This window comes from Lepidochelys kempii, chromosome 3 (assembly GCF_965140265.1).
Source record: "Lepidochelys kempii isolate rLepKem1 chromosome 3, rLepKem1.hap2, whole genome shotgun sequence".
Classification (NCBI taxonomy): domain Eukaryota; kingdom Metazoa; phylum Chordata; order Testudines; family Cheloniidae; genus Lepidochelys; species Lepidochelys kempii.
In genome coordinates, this window is record NC_133258.1 from 6233446 (window position 1) to 6260342 (window position 26897).

The 26897-nt window shown below is 45.2% G+C and overlaps 1 protein-coding gene across 19 annotated transcripts in view; it reads right to left on the reverse strand.

Moving 5' to 3' along the window:
- Positions 1-9418: 9418 nt before the first annotated feature.
- The window catches only part of NCOA1 (nuclear receptor coactivator 1), a 359657-nt gene continuing 342178 nt past the window's right edge, over positions 9419-26897 (reverse strand). For 14 of the 19 annotated variants that reach the window (XM_073335589.1, XM_073335594.1, XM_073335585.1 and 11 more), the window contains 3 exons: positions 16408-16591; positions 12662-12751; positions 9419-10750 (listed from right to left, as the gene is read on the reverse strand). In XM_073335589.1, coding sequence (XP_073191690.1) covers positions 10580-10750; positions 12662-12751; positions 16408-16591 — 445 coding nt within the window. In that variant the 3' untranslated portion in view covers positions 9419-10579. Of the gene's footprint in view, positions 10751-10842; positions 10900-12661; positions 12752-16407; positions 16592-26897 lie in introns of all 19 variants that reach the window. The other 5 variants (XM_073335595.1, XM_073335597.1, XM_073335593.1 and 2 more) reach the window with 3 other exon arrangements.

Consider the following 26897-nt stretch of genomic DNA (forward strand, 5'->3'; position numbering starts at 1 on the left):
GCAAAGTGTGCTTGTAGCTAGCCATCTGAAAGGGGCGTGTACCTGTGGCCTGATCAGTAATCCTCCACCTCACCAGGGCTGCATAAGCAAAATCTCTCACAGTAAGGAAAATGCTGCTGGCTGCCAGGTGAGGTGCCAGCTTTAACCAGAGCTCTCCTAATGCATTACCAAGAAGGTAGAGAACCATGTGAGGCAGCATAAGTTACACTGTGCCACAAAAGTCAAGCTGTGCTGTATCATGGCTACCGCCATATAAATAAGATTAAACAGGGTGAGGAAAAACCACTACAGTATTCTACCCAAATGGGCCAAACCCTGCAACACTACCCGTGTAAATCATGCAGTGAGCTACTCATGCAGGACTGTATTGAGCTTTTTCATAAGGGGCCATCACCTTGTGGGCTGAACAGCAAATAAACAAGTTCATTTAAATGATCGCAGCAATGGCAATTCAACTGGGGGAACTTTCCCTGAAAGGGATGCCTGGGTCTAACAATAATTAACCCTTGTGGAGTGACTTTCAGCCAAGGACCTCTAAGCAGGGGGCAGCCATTAAAGAATTGAGTCACCATGCTCTTCTGAGGTAGTATTCCCATTCTAAATGAAGGGCAGAGAGATGGAGTGACTCATGCTAGGACACCCAGCAAGTCAGTAGAGAAGTTGGGGGTAGAAGCCAGGTGTCCTGAGCCTCATCCTCTTGCCAGATCAATCTTCCTTGCTACAATAGGGCAAAATACTATTCCACTTTACTAGTGGTGCAGGAGCAAGGCCATATTTATTTTCATCTGGGGCTGGAGCCTGCTCGTCCCTCCCCCAGAAAGTAACAGGGAGCCTTATGAGAGAAAGGCTTGATTGAGTTCTCCCTGCTTGGGGTGGATGGCATTTTCACTCCATTTCGCCTTTATATTCTATAGGTTTCCTATTTAATTCAATTCAGTGGCCCTTGTAAGGAATAGAGTAAGCAGACTGCAACTAGAAAGCCAATTTTTAAATGACTTTATTTACAATAAACAGTATAATTAAACATTGAATAAAGCTGACACTAAAACAGCAGAAAGCAGGAGTAGTCAAGCAGCTGAAGAAATATGCCTCATTTTAAATACAGGAAAAATATTCAAAACGAGTCACTGTTAAAAATGGCATTTATTTTAAGACAAAAGTGTTCTCTAAATGCCTCATTGCACATTAGAGCTGTTAAATGCAAGATGGATCAATTTTCCATCGTTTATCTCCATTTACCCTAAGCAGGGGAAACCTAATGAGGAGATTTTTCACAATGTAATAATGTGAATTTAACTTTAAGTAGGATCAGTGAAGATAAAACAGTTTTCTAGCCAAACCAAAATATAAATCTGTGCCTTAGGGTTATTTTGGGACAATTTTTAAGAATGACAAAATTGCATTCCTCTATGGGAAGTTTTTAAAAAAGTAATAAACAAATATGAAGCACTTTTTAAAGGAAAATAATTAGGATCTCCAGTGACTGATTCTCTTCTAATTCCCGTAAATCAGGAGTAACTCTGTTGGTTTGCTAGTCACACTAACCTAAAACGGGTGGGAAGTCAGGATTCATATTCTCTGACTCATTGTCGTGATTTCCTCTCTTTTTAATGGGGAGGAAATAATAGCTTCACTCAAACCAGGCAGCAGACGGTGTGTATCGAGAACAACACCACTCCTAACTTCAAAACTGGTCGTTAGTACCTCCCTAGATGGAAAGCTGTGACTGTAATTTAACCTAAAACTACACGTTTCAGTGACCTGAGTTACAGGCCACAGCAGCCTGCAGGACCCCCAGTGCTGCTACTGAAGCTATGTAATAGGCATTGCCCCTGCTTTCACCCATGCATTTCTAAAGCATTGTTGCCGTTTAATCACAGTGCACGTTAAAGCTTCTGAGATGTTTGAGGATGGTTTGGAAGTGCTGCTGAACAGGACTAGGGCCATCGGCTCATTTTATGCCATGGCAGCTAGGGACAGCATCCCACTGGGGTCAGGCAGAGTGATGTCCTTGATGCCCTCCTCACTGAGTCAATACTAAACCCAAGCATGGAACTAAAGGCACCATTGTTCAGACAAGATGTACAACCACTGTCCCCTGCCCACTCAGATCTTTTAATACAGTGCCACGACTGGTTGCAGAGCTCAGGAGCTGTCTTCCCCGAACTAGACAGTTAACATTGTCCAGCCCCAACCCAGGGCCAGCACAACACAGCTTCCAGAGCAGAGACAACTGTGCATTTAAAAGCTTGGACATTTCTTCTGAGTCCCAAATGGAGAACTTGCTTTGAGCCATGTTTTTATTTTTTTAAAGCTAGGGCACTAGCAGCAAGGTGGCCAGAGACATACAAACAGGATTACAGACTACCCCTTTGCACTGGCATAAATCCAGCATCACTTCAGTGGAGTTACTCCAGTTTTACATGGTGACCCAGAGCAGTGTCCATCACTAGGCCTATGAGTGAATGAAGCCCGAGAGTCATCAGTACTTCAAACAGGTGAACCCCGTAGCTGTAATTCACCCTGGTGCAGCTCCATCCTGAGAGCAATGGTGGAATCCTCAGTATAGACAAGATTCTGGTGTGATTACCCATGTCACGCCATCTACATTATGGTTTCCCTCTGCAGGGGCCGCACAAGGGATGAACTATAACTATGGATTCAGAGTAGCAGCCGTGTTAGGCTGCATTCGCAAAAAGAACAGGAGTACTTGTGGCACCTTAGAGACTAACAAATTTATTTATTTGTTAGTCTCTAAGGTGCCACAAGTACTCCTGTTCTTATAACTATGGAGTTTGCTAGTATAGACAAGGCCTCAGACTCCAGTACCAATCAGTTGGTTCCCCCTAAGATTGCATACATACATTTTCCTTGGAGCATGAACATTAAAATAATTATTTCCCCTTGATTAAGAGGAAGCGATGGACCAGAAGAGTATCATTATTATTACTCAGCACTTTTGTGAGGCTTGCTTCAGCTCTAAAGTGCTTTACGAACATTGTTAACTAATTAAAGGATGAAGCTGTGACATCTCTACCTGGGTTGGTGGCAAGTCTAGGAATTTGTGGGGTTTTACAAGTGTCCATTTCCAGGCAGCCCCAGCTATTTTTAAAGGTGACCTAAGGGGAAAACATAGGTTTGAGCACTTCTTTACCTGAAAGGTGTTCTGTGTGTGTGTGTGGGGGGGGGGGGTGTTTAAACCCTTTAAGGTGGTTATATATCTCCTTGCTTTTTATCTTAAATATCAGGCATGTCAAACTTTTTTCCTTGGTGGATTCAGATCTGTGGATTGGGAGCTCTCTGAGCCCTTAATTAAAGGAGAAGTAGAAGTGTGGGCGTGGGCGTGTGAGATTAATTTTAAGAAAAGAGCTTTTCTTCCAATTTGTTTCTTATGAGGAGTTAAACAGTCTCATTAGAAATAATTTCCCCCTCTTAATCTAGTTACATCTGCATTGTTTTTTACATAATCTCATAAATTCTCCAGTCTTCCATAGAGTTGCTCAGGAGAAACAGGCCAGACAAGACCTGAATTTATAGCGTAAACAATGAGCAGCCAAATAAATATAAAAGGAATCCAAACCAGCAATCTTTCAGGTCTTCCCTTTACTTCATAAAGAAGCAAGAAGGGGCAAAAACCCACTGTTTTCTGCCTTTTTCAGGTCCTCCTTTAAAATCACAGTGGAAACCAAGGGCACATTAAAACTTGACAGTCAACTTCTTAATAAGTCCTACAGCATTTTCTGGTAATGGTCCAAACCATTTCACCTCATCCCCCTCTTAGTATGGTGTTTGGGGCCATGCCAGAAGAATATGATGGTGCTTTTTATTTTATAGAATAGAGGGAAACCAGCAGAGCAGATAGATTTTCATAAGTGACCAGAAAGCAAAATTAATTTTTTTTTACTTACATCCCTAGAATTTGTTCCTCTATTTATTCCACTACGTTCTCACACTTCGATCACTTGCAAACAAGTTAAAAAAAAAAAAATCCAACACCCACCTAGTTTAAACTAGTCCCTGAATTAAAAAAAACATGCAGGCAGCAGAGAGAGAAATTATGTCTTCTATGAGGAAAAAACAGCCAGCAACCACGAGGGCTCTGCTGCGAAACAGCTGCCTCTCACCCTAGGATCTGGATTTTAATTTTTTAATGATCAGAACTGTGGCAAAGTGGGGTGGGATGGGGTGGGGGGGAAGAGTGTTTCCTGGTAAAAGAAAACAGTAAAATGTGCAAATATACATTATTTGCACATAAGTAATTATATTACATAAATTATTGATTGGGGTAGTGTGCGATTTTATCCAAACAACCCCAGTGAAAATACCGCTAGCCACTTATGTTCACTAATTAGTTCAAGGATTGGAACATTAAATCCATGATGTCTTTGTTGACCCTGATAATCTCCCCTCTGAAGCTGGGCCACTCCTCTGAAGGTTTCAGCAATGAAAACTGGGCTTTCTAGCACAGATCTGTTATTGTCAGGAGCCTCCATTGACGCAAAAAGACCCACTGGGAGAGGGCTCCAGCACCATTTCATTGGCACCTTATGCCTAATGATCATTAGGGCCTCCAATCCTGCTGCTATATTTGCTCCGGTGTAGTGGTCTGCCTGCACAAATCCAATTAGAGCATTGGGGCTTCTGCTCACAAATCTTAATCTGTTGCTGTGGCGTGAAGGGGTAAGAAGCTGTATTGACTCTTAGGGAGGGAATTGTTTCTTGGTGTTACTGCTGGATCTGTCGGTGGGATTCAATACCAATTCATCAGCATATGTTGCGATGACTGAATACTTGAATGGTTTCTGTAGAATAGCACCTACTTAGCTGGAATCAAAGTATATTCTTAGTGTCTTTATATCCCAGAGCTTGGCCAAACAGTTTCTGGGACCTATGCCAAGGATCTGTTGGTTTTTTGCATTTATACACTTCCTCTGGGCAGCAGTCTTCATAATCATGTCTCGCGTTAGAGATCCTAAGATGCATTTCTAGCTGCCAACTAGGTCTGGAGGCATTTTGGTGTTAGCACCACACAGTATCGTGCACATGCAGTGCCATGTTGCAGTCATGAAATGCCAAACAAAATGAAATATGTTTTTTAAAGATGGCTGATTGGCCAGGAAACGAGACTGCTCTGAACTGGGTAGGTTGGCACATATAATGGGTGTGGGCCCCTGTGGACACTGGTTTCTGGTTGCCTGCCACCTGTCTCCCACTTTGGTCAGTAGCACAGCTGGGGCTGGAATGCAAGAATCCTGAACCCCCCCCCCCCCCCAACACACTAATCATTAGACTACGCTGCCTTCTGGGGCAGGTGTCCAACAGGACTGGAAAGAGACCAGTGCAGAGAGACAAGTCAGCAAGGAACTGCACTGTGTGTGCACACATCACCATGAGATGGTTATTTACAGCTGTGTTAAAAGATAAGCCCAGCCCCCGCACTACTGGTATCTTATCTCAGATCCTTAAAACGGGCCTGGGCAAGGAACTGCTGCTCACAGCTGGTTTTAATTACCAAGTTCGCTGAGCTCCCATGGGTGTTTTGCACACAGGACACTGAACTCAGCGAGCAATGGGGTGCCCTACAGGAACTGTTCACACCTGAGTAGCTCAAGGCAGAACTAGGAAAGGACATGAGCTGAATGGTATTTATATTTCTCACCCCCCTCCTACAACCCCACAGAACGCACTCCTACACTACAGCATAGGAATTGAGGCAGCGTTTGGAAATTCCTTTGGTCACTAGGCTTTGGCCATGCCAGAGGAAATGGAGGGCTGGGGAAAGCGCGCACTGATGTCACACATGCAGGTACCAGACACAGACCCTTCCAGACAGCAGTGGCAACTGACCACAGCATCTAAAAGGCAAGAGTAGCTTTCATCTGGAGATTGAATGGGAAGCCCCTAATCCAGCCACTGTATCAGCTCCCACCTGACACCTGTTAATCAGGCAGAGCCACCAACTATCACAGAACTTTTTGGGTACCCTCTTCTTTATCTTCTGTGTCCACCCCCTCTCTTCTCCCATTGAGATCTTCCTTAGCCTTATGAAGCAGACGGAGAAAGGGAAAAATCCTTCTCTAACCTCTCTGGCTTGTTGACTACTAAACCTAGGGCCAGGTTCTGGATTGGGACCCCAAGTTCCAGAAACATTGGGATTTTACCAGGCAACATGTTCTTGCTGGGATTTGAGTTGCCACTGGTCCAGACAGATGAGTTCTAGGTACAATAGCAGCAGCATATAGTAAGAGCGGAGATAAGAGGACTAGCACTGTATTAATAGCCATCGTAGATTGACGATAATCATCATCATTCCTTCTATAGCACTTTCCATCCAGGGCCTGCAAATCTCCAGCCTGACAAGTGTAGCTTCACGACATCCTGGGGAAACAGATAGCACATCAACACTCCTGCAGATCCCTCGAGACCCATTTCTGCCACATTGCCCACAGATCAGCCAGTTGAGGTACACATTTGGGAGTGGTGGTCTTTATTCTGCCTGCATTTTTTTATCCATCTCCCCCACCCTCACGGATGTGGCTTGGTTTCTTAGATTGTGAGCTTATTGGGGGCAGGGAGCTGTGTATTGACAGCACCTAGCACGTGGTGGGTGGTACTGCAATGCACAGAATACATTTACCTTAATAGATGGGGAAACTGAGGCCGAGAGATTAAGGTCCACATTTTCAAAAAGTGGCCTTTAATTTTGGGTGTGTCTGTTTTTTAGGAGCCCCATTTTAGACACCCAGGGTTGGATGTTCAGAGGCGCTCAGCACTCAAACACCAACGCAGGTCATTAAGCACTGCAGGCCCACTGGAATCCCGCCCTAGCAGCCCCACAATCCAGGCTCTCAGCATTAGAGGCTGCTTTTGACAATTTGGGCCTAGGTGATTTCAGATTCATAGATTCTAAGGCCAGAAGGGACCATCAGATCATCTAGTCTGACCTCCTGGATAGCACCGGCCATTACATTTCACCCAGTTACCCCTGTACTGAATTTAGTAACTTCCGCTTGGCTAAAGCAAATCTTCCCGTCAGGTAGCCAGTCTTGATTTGAAGAGAATCCACCACATTCCTTGGTAGTTTGTTCCAATGACTAATCCCCTTCCCTGGTACAAATTTGCGCCTTTTGTTTAATTTGAATGGGTCTGGCTTCAGCTTCCACCCATCAGTTCTTGTGTTACCTTTCTCCACTAGATTAAAGAGCTGTTTCTCCTAGGAAGTTAGTCAGATACTGTAATCCACCAAGGCTGCATAGGAAACCTGCAGCAGAGCCAGGAACCCAGGCCTGTGCCTTTAACTACAAGGCCATCCTTCCTCAGTGTTAGGTGAAGCTGCATATGGAAATTCTCAGCTGCTCAGCCATCAGACTGCTTCACCCTTCTAGAAGGGAGCCCTAATTTGCACTGGGCATTCTACCCATCTGGGCTCTGTAACTTCAGTTCAAACTAAAATCCATTCAGCTCCATTGACGCATGGAAATTGTAGGGACTTCTTTGGTTCCTTGAGCTGAAAACTTGGCAAGATCTCTAGCGCTAGATGAAACTTGGAGGCTAAGCAAGGAAAAGGCCCTGTGGAGAACTAAAAAGGCTAGTCTTCTGCCTTCATCGCTGAGGCTAGGGAGGCTGTGGAAGTGGTTTTGATGGTTAGGCAAGGAAGGGCTAGAAATCCCAGAGGTATTCCACATGCAGTGGGGATAAGGCTAGTGTCTCTATCTAATACCAACTTTAGGCTCCACAGGGGAGTTCAGAAATTGACCCTTGGTCTAATGTTCTGGGTTGGGCTAACAAAGAATCCTACCAGGCTCTTAGCTGGGATTCCTTGGTCTTCACACAGAACATGACCCAAACTTTACCCCATGAGCTTTTGACAGGACTCAGACATGTGGCTTTTTGCATAGTTGCCTGAATACCTTCTGCAGTTCTGGACACGGCAGCCCCTGTGTGAGGACTGGCGAGCATTCTGTATGGACGGCCTTGCACTAGAAGCACCGTTCTTGTCCTGCAGCTGTGCCTCTTTAGGTTTCCTGTACAACCAGGAGCAGTACAGGAAGTGGAGGGTAGGGCATGAATAAGGAGGCATGGGAAATCCTTGGTTTAAGGAGCTGACAGGGCAGCAGCCATGTATATACTGAGACAGGGTTCCCATTGAAGAACTTCTTGGCTCTGCCCACAGAGAGGACAGTGTACGTGTGGCACCAGGCATCTGAATGGCACTGGCTCTGTACTATGGTGTCTCTCTTAGCTGCCCCACATTCTAAAGCTTGCCCCAGTGATTGAATGTAGGGGAATAGATCCAAAGGGAATTCACTTCTGTCAGCTCTTCCCCCTGCACAGTCTGAGGCTCGTACTTATTTCAGCAGGGTGCCTCTGTCTTGTAATGTGCCATGTACTGTTGTAGCATGAATACATACGCTGCAGTCCCTGGTGAGGTAGGGAACTAGCATCCCAATAAGGCTCACACCACCTGGACACAGTGAATACTGTGAGTGTTGGACTGGCTCTCTCATCAGATCCATGATTTCGATATACCTCTCCTGGCACAAAGCAACTCCTCCTACGAGAGTGTGGTATCATATCACCTGAGTCCAGATGGCCAGAGCCCCTATAGTTTGGAAGACTTCTAGCGTCCTGGATGGAGCTGCCATTTCTGCTCCAGATTTCATTAGCCAGTCTCCTACACGGGCTATCACAGATCCCTTCTTGTCTGAGGGTGCCTTTGTTCATCACATTCAGCTTGGGGGAGCTGCAAGGTGTCGATATTAGGATGACCATTGGTGCACAGAACCGGACATGCAGTTCCCCATCTGTGATTGGAAAAAATCCTGCATGGGGAGGGGATATGGAGGTTTGGATCTCAAGTCAAATGTGGTGAAGAAATCTCCTTGAACAGCTTCTGGCTGTGGTCACAGGGAATTGAGTGTATTTCCTCGGGGAGTGACACTAATGGCTGGGGCATTCCTGGTCTGTATTGAAAGTTCTGGTCTTTCCCCCTCTGGGAGAAGAGGGACACATTCTCTAACTGGCTTAGACCCCTTTGGGCTCAAGCTGAGAGCTTCGCAGACTTGCCTTCGGTTCACATCGCCCATTTTACTGGTGACTGCCTGAGTGGCAGGGCAGGAGGAGGAGCCCTTCTTCTCTCTAGTGGTGGCAACTACAACACCCCCTGTGGGCTTTTGGTAGAGCCAAGCCTCCCACTGGAGCTGGACCAGGTTGTTCTGTGGGGCAGAATGAACTAGTGCTTCGGAGCTTAGAGGGCCAATTTCCAGAAGTGCTGAGCGCTCCTGCAGCTCCTATGGACTAGTGGGAGCAATGAATGCTCAGTACCTCTGAAAACTAGACCTGCCCCATCCACCTCCAACCGCAAGAGAGGGAAAATCCACATAATAGCACAGTCATCAGAAAGCAGTACAACGTTAGCTGTCATCTCGATTTCTTTGTTTTTATCTCTTGCAAATTCAGTCAACAAAGCTATACATTTTCCACACACCAGCATAATTTTAGAAAAAGGGAAAAAAATAATAAATCAAATAAAAAGCGGTGATATTAAGAGCGATCGCAGCTAAAGGAAGAAAACAAAATTTACACAAGAGATCAGAGCTATGTACAGTGACAGGTTTGAGGGGGAAAAAAATAAGCTATCTCCCATCAGAGAGTTGAATTTTCATTATTTTTATTATTATTTTAAATAGTTTAAGCTACCTCAGCTGTTAAGCACAATCAAAGCAGAAAAAACCAACTGCTTAATTTTATTTAATATTTAATCAGAAAATTTTTATCTACAATTGACAGAACCCTCCCCCCTCCTCCCCATCCTTCCCCCTAAAAATTATTGCAGCTTTTCCCCCCAAACTGTTCTTTTTTTTTTGTTTTTTTATTATTGTTTTCCCCCGATGTAATATACACATTGTGGCCTCTCTCGCTAGGAGGCTTTAAACACCAGCATAAAACATGGGGAAAATGGTGGGTCAAAATACTCTCTGTTTTTCTTTAAAACTGACAAACTCACGATTGCTAGAAAAAGCTGATTGTACGCACAAGCGGACTGGGGCAGAAGGGAGAAAAGGTGTTTGGGTTTTTTAAGCATGAATAAAAACAGCCTTTCTGATAGAAGTCTGGTGTCAATTCCCCACCTTCCCACTGGGCTGAGACACGAATCAGTGACAGATCCAGCTGAAACTGAGATGATCGTCCTCCTTCCGAAGCAGTCTCTTTCAACTCGCTTCTTCCTCCATCCCCTTCCCCACTTCCCCGAGAAACCTTCGTCTGGAGTAAGATGCCAGCAACTGATTACAAAAATAAGAATCATCTGTAATTTTGGCTCAAGAAACCGACTGTCCTGCCTTGTTGCTTTGCCAACATCCAACGCCTTTTACAAAAACAAACAAACAAACAAAAACCACCCGAAGGACAAAAAGAAAATAACAACCCCAAAACAAAAAAAACTTTTGCTCCAAACACTACGAGCTGAAGAATGGCTGCAGTTTGAGATATCAAAAATCTCAGAAAAATATATAATATATATATATTTATATATCTCTGTATGTCTTATTATTTAAATTTCACATTCCTTTAAAAGCAGTTATTCAGTCAGTAGCTGCTGAAGGAGGCTCTTCTGCTGGGCCTGAGGGGTCTGAGGACCTGTCGTGCTTTTCTGCGAGCCCACTGGACCAGGCTGGTTCAGGTAAGGGTCTCCGCCTACCAGATTCACTGTACACTGCACGTCAGCAAACACCTGAACCTGTTGTACCTGCTGGGACACAAAAGACAAGAGAGATTTTTAGAGGGAAAAAGGAACAGGCCCCTTGGCTTATGGACTGGGTACTACGTGAAGTGGAAACTCACTAGAGAATTCCTCTAGTCTGTAGTCACCACAGAGAAGAACTCTTCTGTCTTCTTTTCCTATAAAAAGAAAACTACTGCACTCATTTGGATCAGAGCTCTGAAAGATTCACATGTTTTTCATTAAAAAAAAAAAAATTAAAATTGGCATTCCCATGTCTCCAGCTGCCGGCCAGCCATCACTCTGTGTTGAGAGCCACCTTGTCCGTGACACCTGCTCTGAGGGGAGCACAGTATTAAAGGCTGGAAACCAATCTCTCTCCTGTTTTAATACTGCTGAACCCCTTCAATTGCAGCGAAATAGACCAGAGGCACAAGGTAGAATGCTTATGCTATGCTGCTGAATAGGGTACACCATGGCATCCCACTCGCTGCAAGGGAATATCAAAGGGACAATACCAAGGTAGAGTTAGGTCTAAAATTGAAGTGTCACAGAACCTAAAGGTAGGACACATTTTCCTTCTTTATTTATTCCAGTAAAAATAGGATTTGTTTTGTTTGAGTGTTAACATTTCCCTACAGTCTTTGCAAATCAAACACTGCAGTATCCTGCTAATGCATAAGAACCACAAAGTGAAACGGACCAGGAAATTAAAAGTGTGAAATTGATGAGTTGATTTTCATTGTCCAAACTGAGCAAAATGAAAAAATACAAACCAAGCAGCATCGGTGGTGACAGGTACAATTGATTTGTAATACTTAATAGGTTATTAATAACACACAAGGAGGCACATCACTTTTATTTTGTTTTAAGTATGTCTACTACCCATTTTGAACACGGTAACCAGCCCAGGGGCAAAAATCTACTCACCCACCCTCTTTAAGGATAATGCTACTGAGAAATGTATACTGTTTGATGCTCTTTTATAAGCCCATCAAAAGCCCAAAATTCCTTGCCCTAGGCAAGCAGAGGACTGAACACAAGAGCGGCACAGGAGGTGCAGTTAGAGTTCACCAGCAAACGGGGGAACAAAGAGAACTTCATATTGAAGCAGAACATGTCATCTCTAAACAGACTGGTAGAATGCTGGCTCCTTCCAGACTGCTGGCCAGGTGCATGCTCTGGCTGAAACTGGCCAGAGTGCAAGGCAGAGTGGCAATACTTGGCCCAAGATACTCAAAAGTTGCTAGTTATTTTGGGTTTTCAACTTGAGACACCTTAAAAGGGCCTGATTTGCAGAAAGTGCTGAGCCCCTTTCTCTGAACAGAATGAATGGGTCAACTGCAATCGAGCTCAGACAACTCCCAACGAGGCACTAAGTGCACACTGGTATATTATGAAGGGGCTCATGATCAGCGCATTGGGTCACGGAGACGAGGATTCTGACTGCCAATGTTCCCATTAACATCATTCTACGAGCAAGCCCTGCCCTTCAAAAACAGAAACGTCTCTCGTTTGTCATTGTACCTGGGGCCAGCCTCGGAGCCGATAAGGATTTTAGCGACTCCCATCTCTCCGATGTCCAATTACTTTTCTAGCTCAGCTCACTGCGCTCCCCACACTGCTGGGGACACTTACCCTTCCTGCCAGAGCAACGAGCTTTGATCCATGCCGGCTTAAATCAGAGTAGGAGAATAAAGCAAGATTTCTGAGGCAGGTCGTTGTCATCGAATGCAGATTCCAGCTCTACACTACACAGAAAATAGAAGGCCCTACTGGGCTGAGCCCTGCAATTTATTCTCTGCCGCTACAGAAACCATCCCGGAAGCCAAAGCCGCTGATACAAGTGCAAGAAGTTTACAGTTACTGAGGTGACCAACCCACAGGCCAAACATCTCTTTGTACCTCAGATGGGTCTGTGCTTAGCAGTTTCTTACTGACCTGCGCCCCGTCTGCTTCTGTTTTCAAACGATCAGTGGAGGAAAGCTGGTTGCAGTAAAGGCCGGCGGGTCTCAGTGCTGGGTCATTTACCTGTCAAAGCAAGGTCAAGGCTCAGTGATGGTTCACCTGCTTTTCAGAGGATTCTCTATCCTCTCCCCAGTGCCCCATCCTCCAGTGTCAACTCTGCAGAAAGTGAGGGATCCCAGGAGAGCTACAGCATCGGGTTGTGTATGTGGCGCCTACATGCTGGCATGCTCTCCGTGACACGCTGGCGTGGCCTCAGGGAAGCAGCTGAGTGGGACACTGTTGGACTAAGCCTGTTTATTACAGCGTTCTCTTGCTTTTCCTCACAAAAGGCGAACAACAGAACTTCTGAGCCAAGGAGAGATTTAGAAATGCTGGGCTCCTTTTCCCCAGCACTTCCCCCCTGACCTTTTCCCACCACCTCCCCCCACGCTACAGCATCTGCCATTTTAACCTTCCAGGGGTGCAGGAAGCACAGTTCATTCTGCTCTCCCAGCTTTAAGCATGCTGTGGATACAGTGGTGAGAGAAGCGTGGATCCCAGGGCAGGGCTGCAGACCTGGTTCTGGTGCTGGCCGAGTGTGAGCAGCACTCCTGACTCTGTAGGCAGTGTTGGGAGCAGCTCACTCCCTGCTGCAAGTTTCCATTTAGTGTTTTAATTAGAGCAATACAACCAAGCGGCTGGCTGGGACCCCCTGAGCTCCTTCCATCAAGCCCAGCCTCTCAGAGCCCCAGCTGTACGAGATGGCTCACTCCATTTGCTGAAGCAGAATGAAGCCATGGAGGGGCTGCAATCCTTGTTTGCTTCACTGACCACACTCTGGACTAAGATTATCCAAGTGAGTTCCCTCGGAGGAGAGCTCCCTTGTGCCCCCCACTTGGGCTGCCGGTGGTTCCCTACAGCATCATCTCTCCGAGGAGCGTGAAGCTCCAGTGAACGGACCAGAGGGGCAGAACAAATGGCTCAGCCTTCACATTGCTTCCAGACTGAAGCGTCAGATGACACCAGGGACTAATCCTGTGTTAGCCAGGACATGATGACCTAAATCTGGCCTCTGAAGCAGGGCCTGAGTCAGTGTGTCTTCAAACCAGTCTCCCTCAGTTCCCAGCTCGCTCTACAGCAAATGCACAATGAGGGCTGGTTTCCAAACCGTTTACTGCAGCCATAATGAGCAGTTCAGAAAGCCCCCGTGACTGAATCCCTTCAGAACAGGCTGGGAGAGGTCAGCTGTTGGAGGCATGGCTCAGAGAAGCTTTAAGTGCAGACAGACAAACGCTCACAGATGAAACTAATTAAAAGGGATGCTGCCAAGAGCAATATAGCACAGATCCCTCTCGTCACGCAACGGATCCCAAAGGTGCTTTACCACATTCTTGAGTCACAAACCCAAACAGCTAGAGCCCCTTCTGGACCTGAAAGATCTCAGGTCTGGCCTTGGAAACAGAGAGAGAATCTCCCTCAGACTGAGTGGTTACTAAAGGGGCCTACTACTCGCCACAAAGAAACATTGGACAAGACTGTACTTGGCCCTTGGTGCAGGCATGAGGGCACGGGCAAGCAGCTTCCCTTGCCACTTGCACACCCCCACCACAATAGTAGTGTGGGCGGGGATTGCTCACTCCTCGGTCCTCCATCAAGCAAGTTACTGGGAAAGACCTGGGGAGGAGGTGGAGCCACTACTCAGCACGGGTGAAGCCTCAGCTGGAGTACAGCGTCCACTTCTGGGTACCACTCTTTAAGAAAGATGTGGACCTACTGCAGTGAATCCAGAGGAGAGCAATACAAATGATCAAAGGTTTAGAAAACCTGGCCTTTGAGGAAAGGTTACAAAAACGGGGCCTGTTTAGTCTTGAGAAAAGAAACCTGAGGAGGGGACATGATCACAGTCTTCACACACATGAACGGCTGTTATAAAGAGGACGGGAATCAACTGTTCTCCATGGCCACTGAAGGCAGGACAAGAAGTAATGGGCTTAATCTGCAGCAAGGGATATTTAGATCACATATTAGGAAAAGCTTTCTAATGCTAAGGGGAGTTAAGCTCTGGAATGGGCTTCCAAGGGAGGTTGTGGAATCCCCATCATTGGAGGTTTTTAAGAACAGATGTCGAACACTTGTCAGGGATGGTATAGGGTTACTTGGTCTGGCCACAGTTCAGGGGGCTGGACTAGATGACTTCTTAAGGTCCCTTTCGACCCTATGTTTCTAGGATTCTAGAACGCCTCCCATTACTAGAGGAAGCAATCTCCACCATCCTTACAGATGATGCAAAGTGAGCAGCTGCATTCACCAAACATCCTGGAAGAGACTGTACTTCTGGAGGCAGAATCTCTCCCAGTGCTCTCTCAGGGCTGGAGTAGCTCCACACTGCCTCTTAGCAGGACCCAGTGCAAACTGCACCAACCAGCCCTCTGTGTGCACAGCTGAGCAGTGAATCAGCTTGTTCTCTGCCACCCTCACTACTCTGCACAGACACTGAAGGGATGGTTTCCTGAAATGAGTTCCTAGGGGCATGAATGCTGTAGCTAATTGCAGCCAGGAGACCTCTCTGACCATTTCGGAGTGTAACAACAGGCGATCCATATCTGCCTGGCTTCAAGGGGATGCATGTGCACATGTATCTGTCTGTGTTTACTTTTATACCATCCTCTGTGACTGAAGGTTGTTGCAAAAGATGGCTGTAGAGGAAAAGGGTGTAATCAGGGGTCATGCTACTGACTTCAGTCCGAGAAGTGTCAGCTGGCCCTGGGACTGAATTTGATCCAAAGGTTCTAGAAAGAACGTTGCATTTCCATGGTACTGAACTGATTACTACACCAGTTACTTACCGGTTATTAACAGTGGGGATCCTGCTTTAGAAAAAGTTTTACAATGGGAGTTTTACCAATCCAGCCCCACCACCTGGTGACTTCCTGGGTGTGCCTAAACATGAACAAATCTGCCTCTGCCTCATCTTCCCATGAAATGTCAAGTTCTCCTTAATTAGCAATAAGGAATCCTCAGTGCACACTCGGGCTACAGGAACCGTTAGCCGCTGGGAACTCTCAGTGCAGCCACCGTTATCTTTACAGAGTTGAATGCACGCCCATCGGTTCCTGGTGAGCTGATGTAACTATCTCATAATTTGACTAATCCGGTGCCTGTTGCACCAGGCTTCAAAGCACAGAGAAGCTTACAGCTGTGGGTGCCAGTGAAGCGAGAGGGGCCTCTGCCTGCTTCCCTCCAGCCCTTTGCTCCACTGTCAAACACCTAACTGTACTACTGGAAATAGGTCCCTGCCTCTCAAGCACAGGAAGGAGATAACCTTAAGGTAAACATCCCAGAGAAAAGGGAGATCACCAGGGAGATTTTGTAAGTCTGCACAAAAGCACCAAATGACTCATGAGCCAGGATTTCCAGGCACCCAGCATGCTAGACAATAGGCGGCAGAGGTAGGGGTGTGCATGATACAGAGTGGAGAGGAGTTAGAGCAGCAAGCATCTGGCATGCAAAAACCCTGGAACACAAAGCTTAAACGCAATAAATCCGTTAGCTCCTTGGCTCAGGGAGTTCGGCAATTCCCAGGGAGAGCACCACAAAGTTACTGTGGGATACGTGTGCCTCACCAATGGAGAAACCCCCACCCCCACCCCCAGTGAAACTGGCTGATGGTCAGTGGAGCGGCGTCATCGCTGTTCGTGCTCCTGGGAGTGCCTGGTGAACGAGAACGCTGCAGCACTGACCTGCTCAGAGCACATGGAGTTCATCCCGGGCATTTGCAGTGAGCTCATCTGCATTTGTCCAGTCATTGGATTCATGTTCTGGACGTTTGTGTTTCCTCCGGCCATGGACACGGTGATGCTCATGTTGTTGTACATTCCCTGCTGCGCAGGTGTGGGCTGGTTCTGCCCAGCTTGGCTGAATACACTGTTAACCCAGACAAAAAAATAAAGAGGGATTACACAGAATCAGGAGTTCAGAGAGGCCAGGGCTCTGTTTCCAGTTGTAACATAGAGAGTGAGAGATCGACCCAGGGAGTGTTCTCTAGAGGAATGGGACTCCTAGCACACAGATATGGGACTAAACCCCCCCATCTCTACATAGGTGCCAGATGCCAGGAGAATTGTCGGTTGCTAGATGCTCACAGGTGCAATAACCCACACCTCCAGCAACAGGCATCCTTGCAGAAGTGGAACCACAGAGATGTCTGTAACAGAGAAGGAAGGGGAGGGTGTGTGTGGGGGGAATGGATCTGGCGTGATAAAGGCTGTTTTAAAAAGAGCTGATGCAATGTTTGCAGCTGACAGATCTCTGTGGCTTATTTTCCCCTGGGGAGGAATTTCATGACTTCCTGCTTCTATCTACTGAAGAAAATACCACCCTTCTGGAAATGTCCTACAGAATTTAACATAGAATGACCCTTTCCCCAAGAATGTTTAAACCAACCTACAGAATTCTGTAGCAGGGATAACATTAAACTCCATCAGCTGCTTTAAAAGTTCTCTAGAGAGGATCTCATTCTCTTAAGAGCAGTGTCTATAAAATCTCACTTAGTTTCTAAAGAACCTCATTGCTTTCTTCCTTTTAAATCCCACAAGTAAAAGGGCCAAATTCTGCTCTCAGAGGTGTGATGAAGTCACTGGGAGTTGCAAGTACTTTCCTGCAAATGGAACCCTAAAAATACAGCTGTACATTTACAAAAGTCCAAATGGAAAGCATCATGGTGTGATGATTTGAAATCTCGGTCTGGGCGACTTATGAATTCTGGTTGATATGGGTGGAGTTATCACAAAATTGCTGCATCATGGAAAGCCTAGGTCTGTGGGTCCACTCACTGTGGCTTACAAGGCTGGATGCCTATCTCTGCCAGAACAGGGACACTAGGCAATAGGTTAAGGGCTATCAGCACCTGAATAGGTCTTACCTGGGGAGAAAAAAAGAGTAACTGCATCCTAGGGGAAAGCACCTCTCTCCACTTTCCCTCTGCCAGGGTTGGCATTTGGAACAGCAGAAAATCCCCAAATGCTAAACAAAGACACCACAGACAGTGGGTGGGCCAGGGGAAGACCCACAGAGAGACACTTAGGATGTTTGGGAGGCGGCTGGGCAGCCAAGGTCAGAGAAGACTCCACGTTTCAGCCCATAAACCATGCACTGGAACAGAAGGATGCTGGTTGGCCCCTGGCCCCAGCCCAAAGAATGCACTGGAGTAGTGAGGAAACTGAGGCAGGAAAATACATGTAGGATATATTATTTTGTACAGATCTGTGTATTTCCTGGGTTATTAAGTAAAGAGCAAAAATGCTGTAAAACTCTGGGCACAGTGTCTCTGTGTGTTCTATGCTACATGTACCACATGACCCCTTGAAGAGATAAACCAAAAGGCTCACACCTTTGGTGAGATTTTTGGGAGAGAGTGTGCTTAAGCTACTGGGATATCTTGGGGGTCAGTGCTTGACCTGTGGGCCCAAGAAAGATGGGCTGGGCTGGAGCTCCCTTTCCTTAAAGGGATAACAGAGAGTTGATGCCCAGGAAATGTGCCAGAGACGCCAAGAGAAGAAACAGGCCTGCAGCCTGCTGAGATCCAGGGAAGCTTAAAACACGTGAAGGGGTCAGTGTTTGGATCCCCCTCACAACACTCTGGTGGGCCACCAGCAGGGAGGGCCCAACCAGACCTGTGTCTGGTAATCCATGGACATTAGTAACCTTTGTAAGTATCATATAGGATACAAGAAAAACACTTCAGCCAATCACCAGCCAGAAAAATCTAACATCCTCCTTTCACCAAGGATGGTGATGCTGTCAAAAGGTGTCCAATCGCATCACCCCTCATCCCCAAAGAGCCCGACTCATGGTCTCGCTGCCTATGCTCCAGCCCAGTGGGGCCCAGATTCAGCTAAGTTCTCAATGTCATTGACTTTGATGATATGGAAGCACCCGCTTAAGGGCTCTAGGGAATCGAAGAGCCCCATCTCCTCATTCAACTGCCTCCTTAATGCTGCTGCTAACACTAAGTGGCTGGAGAGCAGCAGTTCCCGGACTTGTTACTAAGGCGCCCCGCCAGCCACATTTTGTCTTTTTCGTTGTTGTTGTTTTTTGAGACCCACCATTAGATACATATGTTGGATCATATTAAAGAAGTTCTGTATTAAAATCACAAATGAGTTTGATTCCCCAGAGTTTCAATTCCAGGGTATTACTAATTAAGAGCTCTCTTGGTTTTTGGTACTGTTTCTCTCCCTCTATGTGTGAAACTTGCAAGCTGCTAATTGTGTTAGTACATTCTAAGACAGTCTGTTCTCAAAGCAATTCACAGAGAGAGAGACTCAAAGCAATACTCTAACAACAGAAACAGCACCCAGAGACTCCCCACCCTTTTGTTGTATTAACCATTGTGATTAAAATAGAGATAGAGGATGTATGTGGATGGATGCTTGGTGTGGATAATAACTGAATGATCAGGGAGGTGCCAGCCTAAGAATCCAGTGTCCATCGGCTGAAGAAGGCGTCAAGTGGAAATAACCAGAGGACCCCCCTGGAGGGCAGACTGGAATCCACCCAACAGCCTCAAGGATGGGAGAACCAAAGAACAAGATAACATCTTGGAGCCGTCAGGAATGTGCTATCTGCTGATTGATTCAGCAACAGCATGATGAAGCAATTCCCATAGACTGGCATAGGAAGAAATTCCTATAAAAATAGACTCTAAAAAGTGAGAACTTTGGGGTCTGATTCTGCAAACCAACTTCCAGGAGCATCAGATGAGCATCTGACAAGGCCCTGCTCCCTCCTCATGTCCAGGCCACCTGGCCAGTGGCTTGGCATGAGCAACTCTAAGGCTGGTAACTATGATAACAACCTTGCAGAACCTGTGTGTGTGGGTGTGTATGTGTGTGGGTGTGTGTTTGTATGAATGAATGTGTGAATAAATATGAGATTGAATGGAATGTTATAGCTATAACTAACTGCTTACTATGATTCTTTCTGTATTCACAATAAATGTGGTGTTTTGCCTTTTTTCCCTTTAATAAGATCCTGCTGGTTTTTATTTTATTGGTACAACATTTTGGTGGAGAATTGCGAAAGGGGGAATATTGGTAAAAAACCTCAGTTATTGTAAATATTGGTGTGCACACCGCCAGCTCTAGTGAGCTAGGCATTTCTATTAGGTTAACCAGACCTGCTGGCCTCCGAGAAGGTAGCAGGGGACCTGCTGGCCTCCGAGAAGGTAGCAGGGAAGAACAGGCTAACCGGACCTGCTGGCCTCCGAGAAGGTAGCAGGGAAGAACAGGTTAACCGGACCTGCTGGCCTCCGAGAAGGTAGCAGGGAAGAACAGGTTAACCGGACCTGCTGGCCTCCGAGAAGGTAGCAGGGAAGAACAGGTTAACCGGACCTGCTGGCCTCCGAGAAGGTAGCAGGGAAGAACAGGTTAACCAGACCTGCTGGCCTCCGAGAAGGTAGCAGGGAGAAATAGGTTAACTGGACCTGCTGGCCTCTGGGAGGGTAGCAGGGGACCTGCTGGCCTCCGGGAAGGTAGCAGGGGAAAAACGCATAGATTAAGCTATGATTTCAGAATCTAGGCTGTGTCACTTGCTAAGTAATACCAGCAGTGACAAAGAGATTGAAATATCCATGTTAAGATGTTTAAAAGAAAACAGGGTAAGCCAGTACTAGAGGGAGGAATGGAGTCAGAAGGAACTCCAACCTCACCTTTTGTTAAAAAAATTACACCTTTTAAACAAATCCTTCAAAAATTTGGGCACAGTCCTTGGACTAAACAAGCCCTAGCTGATGTCTGCACTATTTCGGACCTAGAGGATAGATTGGCTCAGTATATCCTCATATACAAACCTTCTAGTGCTGCCAAAAGAGATGCAGCAGCAATTTGGTTGTTGTGGGAGGCATGTAAGGATTCTTCTCTCCGCTTGTCTTCATGTAAAGAGGAAAAGGCACAAATGGAAAAGGGAGCAGACAATTGGAAGGTGCTGGCTACAAATATCCAAAGCCAGCTGAAAATAGTGAAAGAGGCACTCCAGGAATACAAAAAGAGTGAAAAAGTTAACTCTGCAGAGGCTGGAGGGAGGCAGGTAAAGGGGGAGAAGGTCCTATGTACGGCACCCCCAGGCATAATTACAAAGAGAAAAGAGAGTTAAAAAAAAAAAAAAAAAGTTAACTCTGCAGAGGCTGGAGGGAATTAAGCAGTTAAACTTTGTATTTCACCCAAACAACTTTTAACCGAAAATGTTAAAAAGGAAAAGTGTTAGAGCATTCTTGGTTTCTTTGCAGCCATTCTGAAAGAAAAATGGGCCCTTTTCCAAAGGAATGTCTGTAAATTAGCCAGGCAAAAATAAACTATCTGATTAAAATCATTTGACTGGACAATTTAGTCAAATTTGCTAAAAGAACATAAGAGGGTTCTATTGGAACTTAACTGCGTCAAATGTATAAAGGGAATGTAAGATGTAAAAAACAGAGCAGTGTGGAAGGGATGTTGAAGGAAAAGAAAATGTGTATGTATCTGTCTGTGTGTGTGTAAATATGTAAAGTTCTAAGGACCAGTTAGTTTTGTTTTTGTTTTAAATAATGCCACTAAAAATCCATTTGACTCTTTAATTCAAAGTTGCAAAACTGACAGACCTTTTTGCTAGACACAGGTAATTAGTGTTGTTTGGCTTTGGGATTTGGCATTTAACCCTTAAAAGGTAACTCAATGCTTTACAAAATTTAAAATGTTTTTAAGTTGTGGCTGCAGCAGGGCAGTCAAAATCAGGAGAATATATAAAAAAAAAAATTTTGGATTCTTTTTGTTTGTTTTTTGTTTGTTTTTTGTAACAAAATAGCAGATGAGAGTTGTAGTAAAAAAAAAAAAATTAAAAAAGACAGTGCCTCTCTGAAGCAACAGCAGGGGTGAGGTGCACAAAACAAAAAGAAGCAATGTTAGAAACACTGAGTCTTAAAATGGCTCTGAGTAATCAGACTGTCACTTTGATAAAGGTACATGAAAACTCTGTAAGCAAAAAAAGAAATAGTGACACCTTATGTAAAAATGGATCTGGATAATGTTATAGAAGTTAAACTATGGAAGAAATGTGCATTTGCCCCAGAACATGTGCAGGGTATATTGTAGAAGGGGCAAAAGAAATGCAAACATACCATGCTACTTAATTAAAATGCTATTAGGGCTCCAAAGGGAGCCACAATAGGTTGGGTTTTCTTTTTCAGATTGCTGTGTGTTTTGGAAGCAGAAGTTAAAAGTAATCAAAACTCTGGTGAAAGTTGATTGTGTCCCTTTTAAGATAGAGTCTCTGAGCTGCTGATGGCTTTAAATCCAAAAGCAGGAAGTTTCTGTGAAAATGCAAATTACCTAAATGATAAAGGAAGGAAAGAACTAGCAGCACAAAGGAGCTGCAGATAAAGGACATACCTGGTCAGCAAACAAATTGTCTAAATAAAAGGCATGGGATAACAAGATAATTTTAATAAATGTAATGATAATAAGTATCCCTGTAACAACGTATAGTGTGTATGATTTTTGGAAAAATCCTTTAAGGTCGTATGGTAATGATGCTTCTCAGTTATTACCTGTAAATACAACTTAAAGCTTAACACAGCAGGAAAAACATTATAAACTTGGTCTGCTGTATAAGAAGGAAAACTCAGGGATTTAATGACTAAACAGTGGGATAATTTCCCCATAACCCTTAAAAGATAAAAGCCTTTGAAACCTGGCCTGCCTATAGAACAAAAACAGGAAAATATGGGGGCAATTTCTCTGTTTTGCCTGCAATCAGCAAGGGTATTTGTAAAAGAAATATTTTAAGCAATAATCTGCCACCCCAAAAGGGGTAGAAACATGTTCTTTTTGTCTTTCAGAAAATCAGGAAAAGCTGATGCCAGCTGAAAAGCAACCCAATACCATGAATCTACTGTCACAATAGAAATTGTGTTCTGTGTTCTGTGTTCTATGTTTTGTCTTGTGTTTTGTGTTGTTGCTAGCACTGTTGTGTGTTTAAAAAAAAAAAATACTGAAGACCTGCAGGAACTTAAAAATAAATTAAGCTTTCTGTCCCAGCTACAGGACAGCCTGATACAAAAACAAGTACATGCCAATGTAGACTTGGTCCAAATTGGTCTGGGTAACCTAAACGGCCAATGGAATCTTTAGTAATGGCTTAATACTACCACATGGCTTATCGATAAGAAAAAAAAAATATTAGAAATAGGAAACTACACAGCCATAGCTATGGGATGCACTGAAATGCAGATACTTGCACTAGCTACTTTGGAACACAAAATGTTCTGGGTCATATTGGGAAATATTAAGGGTTTGGTGCATTTGTTAAAACAAAGAAAGAGATCATTGTTTGACACTTATCAATATGAATGGATGCAATATGTTTCCAGTATTGTAAACCAGACTTGTTAATGGGAGAAATTGTTGTCAAAATTGCACACTAACAGTTCCTGGAGGCAAAGGTATTGAAGGTTAACCCACTCCCCATATTACACATGGGATCCTTCTGGCTACCCTGGACCTCGAGCCAGTGGGCTGGGGAGGGAGGGAAGCTATTGGACACTAGAGGTTGTACCGAATGGACTCCTCAAAAGTGGGTGTGCCTCACCTTGCCTGTTGCCCCAGAACCTTGTAGTAAAGATACATCACCAGGATCATGTATGTGGCATGAATTGGAATCACAAACTCAAATTGCCTCACAGTACTTTCTCTTGAATAGGCTACATAGAAAGTGACACTGACGATTATAAATCTTAGTGTCAAAAGGGGGATTATGTTGGATCATATTAAAGAAGTTCTGTATTAAAATCACAAATGAGTTTGATTCCCCAGAGTTTCAATTCCAGGGTATTACTAATTAAGAGCTCTCTTGGTTTTTGGTACTGTTTCTCTCCCTCTATGTGTGAAACTTGCAAGCTGCTAATTGTGTTAGTACATTCTAAGACAGTCTGTTCTCAAAGCAATTCACAGAGAGAGAGACTCAAAGCAATACTCTAACAACAGAAACAGCACCCAGAGACTCCCCACCCTTTTGTTGTATTAACCATTGTGATTAAAATAGAGATAGAGGATGTATGTGGATGGATGCTTGGTGTGGATAATAACTGAATGATCAGGGAGGTGCCAGCCTAAGAATCCAGTGTCCATCGGCTGAAGAAGGCGTCAAGTGGAAATAACCAGAGGACCCCCCCGGAGGGCAGACTGGAATCCACCCAACAGCCTCAAGGATGGGAGAACCAAAGAACAAGATAACATCTTGGAGCCGTCAGGAATGTGCTATCTGCTGATTGATTCAGCAACAGCATGATGAAGCAATTCCCATAGACTGGCATAGGAAGAAATTCCTATAAAAATAGACTCTAAAAAGTGAGAACTTTGGGGTCTGATTCTGCAAACCAACTTCCAGGAGCATCAGATGAGCATCTGACAAGGCCCTGCTCCCTCCTCATGTCCAGGCCACCTGGCCAGTGGCTTGGCATGAGCAACTCTAAGGCTGGTAACTATGATAACAACCTTGCAGAACCTGTGTGTGTGGGTGTGTATGTGTGTGGGTGTGTTTGTATGAATGAATGTGTGAATAAATATGAGATTGAATGGAATGTTATAGCTATAACTAACTGCTTACTATGATTCTTTCTGTATTCACAATAAATGTGGTGTTTTGCCTTTTTTCCCTTTAATAAGATCCTGCTGGTTTTTATTTTATTGGTACAACATTTTACATATACCCTTCCCCCTGGCATCACCCAGAATGGGTTGGAGAGCGAGCCCGCCCTGCATTCACCTCGCAGCAGCGGCTCCTGTCCCGTGGGGCTGGGCCTCGTTCCCAACTCTGGGTGTTGCAACGGGGTCACAACAGCACTCAGGTTTGGCCTGCCTGCCCCTTGGTCATGGCCAAACCTGAGTGGCACTGCAATCCCATGCACCAGGTCACACCAGCACTCACTTGGATTTGTCCCGGAGGAGTGACCAGGCCAAACCTAAGTGGCATTGTGACCATGTGTGCCACATCGTAATGTTTGGAGTAGGGAGCCAGGCCCAACCCTGCAGGACAGGAGCTGCTGCTGGCGGGTGAGTGTGGGGCAGACTCACTCTCCAGCCCTACCCAGGAACCTCTCCTCCACACTGGGGCGGGAGAAGTCTATAGTTGCCTAGGGCCCTGCAACCCACTGGTGGGTCAGGACTGACCATTTGAAAAACAGGTCTATATAGCATTTACGCACACAGCTCATGGGAAATCTGTCAGCAATGACCCCTACAGAAAGGGGGGAAGGAAACAACATGATGCTTGGGCTGGACCTTCATCCAGAGCATCATGGACCTGATCCAAAGCCCATCCAAGTCAGCAGAAGACTTTCCATTGACTTCAGTGCGTGTTAGATTAGATTGTGTCTTCCTACCTCCCCAGACAGCTGTATAGTCTGTGGAAGACCCAAGAGGCAGCTCAGCTCTTGCAAGAGGAGAGAGACTACAATAATAAAATGCCCTGCTCTGGTTGCTAACAGCCATAATCTGTATTGCTTTGCAGCACTCCAACAAACAGCCTCTGAGACTGATTAAATGCCCAAGTGCGGCTGAGCACCGTAATCAATCTGGGCAGCCGTTTATTGCTTCATATATAACAAAGAGATTGAGATTATCCCCTAATTGGAGCAACTGCACTGGAGCCATTCTGCACTGTATCAGCCTGAAACCAAATCAATGAAGCGATTCTTCTGGCTTGGTCAAATTACTGAGCAAATGAAATGAGAAGACAGGCTTGTTTGGAATTCATGGTGGAGAACACAAAAACCATCCGTGACCTTCTAGTTCCATGGACTCCCAGGGTACATCTGGGTTCCGTCTGCCAACTCACTCCAGCCTCTTACCAAAAACACACTTCTCACCCAACACCCACAAAAATCAGCCAACATGTAGAACTGTCAACCATTGTCCCTCCAGATCTTTTTCTGACAGATTAAAGAGCCCTTTCGCATCAGGCACTTCGTGGGGCGGTACCATATTTACAGACTGGGATTAAGCTGCCTCTTCTCTTCCTCTTCAACCAGCTAAATGGATCGAGCTCCTTTAGTCTCTCACTGCAAGGCAAGTTTTCCAGCCTTCGAATCATTTGTATGGCTCTTCTCTGAGCCCTCTTCAATTTCTCAACCTCCTTTTTAACGTAGACACACCAGAAGTGAATACAATGTTCCAGCAGAGATCTCCCCGGTTGCATCCCAAGGTAACATCCCCTCTCTAATCCTGCTCAGTATCCCTGTGAATTGTACCCCTTGATCCCACTCCCTCTCTACTGCTGGTCTTGTTGGGTCATGTCTGAGATTTAGAATGTTGCTCTCTGGAGCAGGGATCACATCTTCCAACGTCTTGTGCTGCTGTAAAATAATAAACAGCAGCAATATGAATTCTACGTTTGTAATAGGGTACTGGGCCTTGGGGTGCACAGGCCCATCCCACTATGGTTCTTGGGCCCTTTAAGAGCAGGGATTTTGGGAAATGCCATTCCACAGGACACACTGAGAACCCAGAGGCCATATGGCCAGGGAACTATCTAAGGGATAGCCTGAGCTCCAGAGAAGGGAGATGAGGGCTGAAGGCTGCTAAGAGTGTTTTGAGTTGCCTGCTCTGTTTCAGAATAAAGCGAGCCCTGAAATAAAGGACATGAAGGGATTTGTTGGAGTTTGTATGTTCCCTGGAATGCATAAACAGGGCAAGATTGAGTAAGAGTAGCGAGGTTATTTTACCTCTGTACTTGGCCCTGGTGCAACTGCTGCTGGAATCCTGTGTCCTGTTCTGGTGCCCACAATTCAAGAAGGATGTTGATAAATTGGAGAGGGGTCAGAGAAGAGCCACGAGAATGATTAAAGGATTAGAAAATGTGCCTTATAGAGATAGACTCAAGGAGCTCAATCTACTTATCTTAATAAGCAAAGTTAAGAGGTGACTTGATTACAATCTATAAATATCTATATGGGGAGCAAATATTTAATAGCAACAGGTTTCAGAGTAGCAGTCGTGTTAGTCTGTATTCGCAAAAAGAAAAGGAGTACTTGTGGCACCTTAGAGACTAACAAATTCATTTGAGCATAAGCTTTCGTGAGCTACAGCTCACTTCATCGGATGCATTCAGTGGAAAAAAAAATGCATCCAACGAAGTGAGTTGTAGCTCACGAAAGCTTATGGTCAAATAAATTTGTTAGTCTCTAAGGTGCCACAAGTCC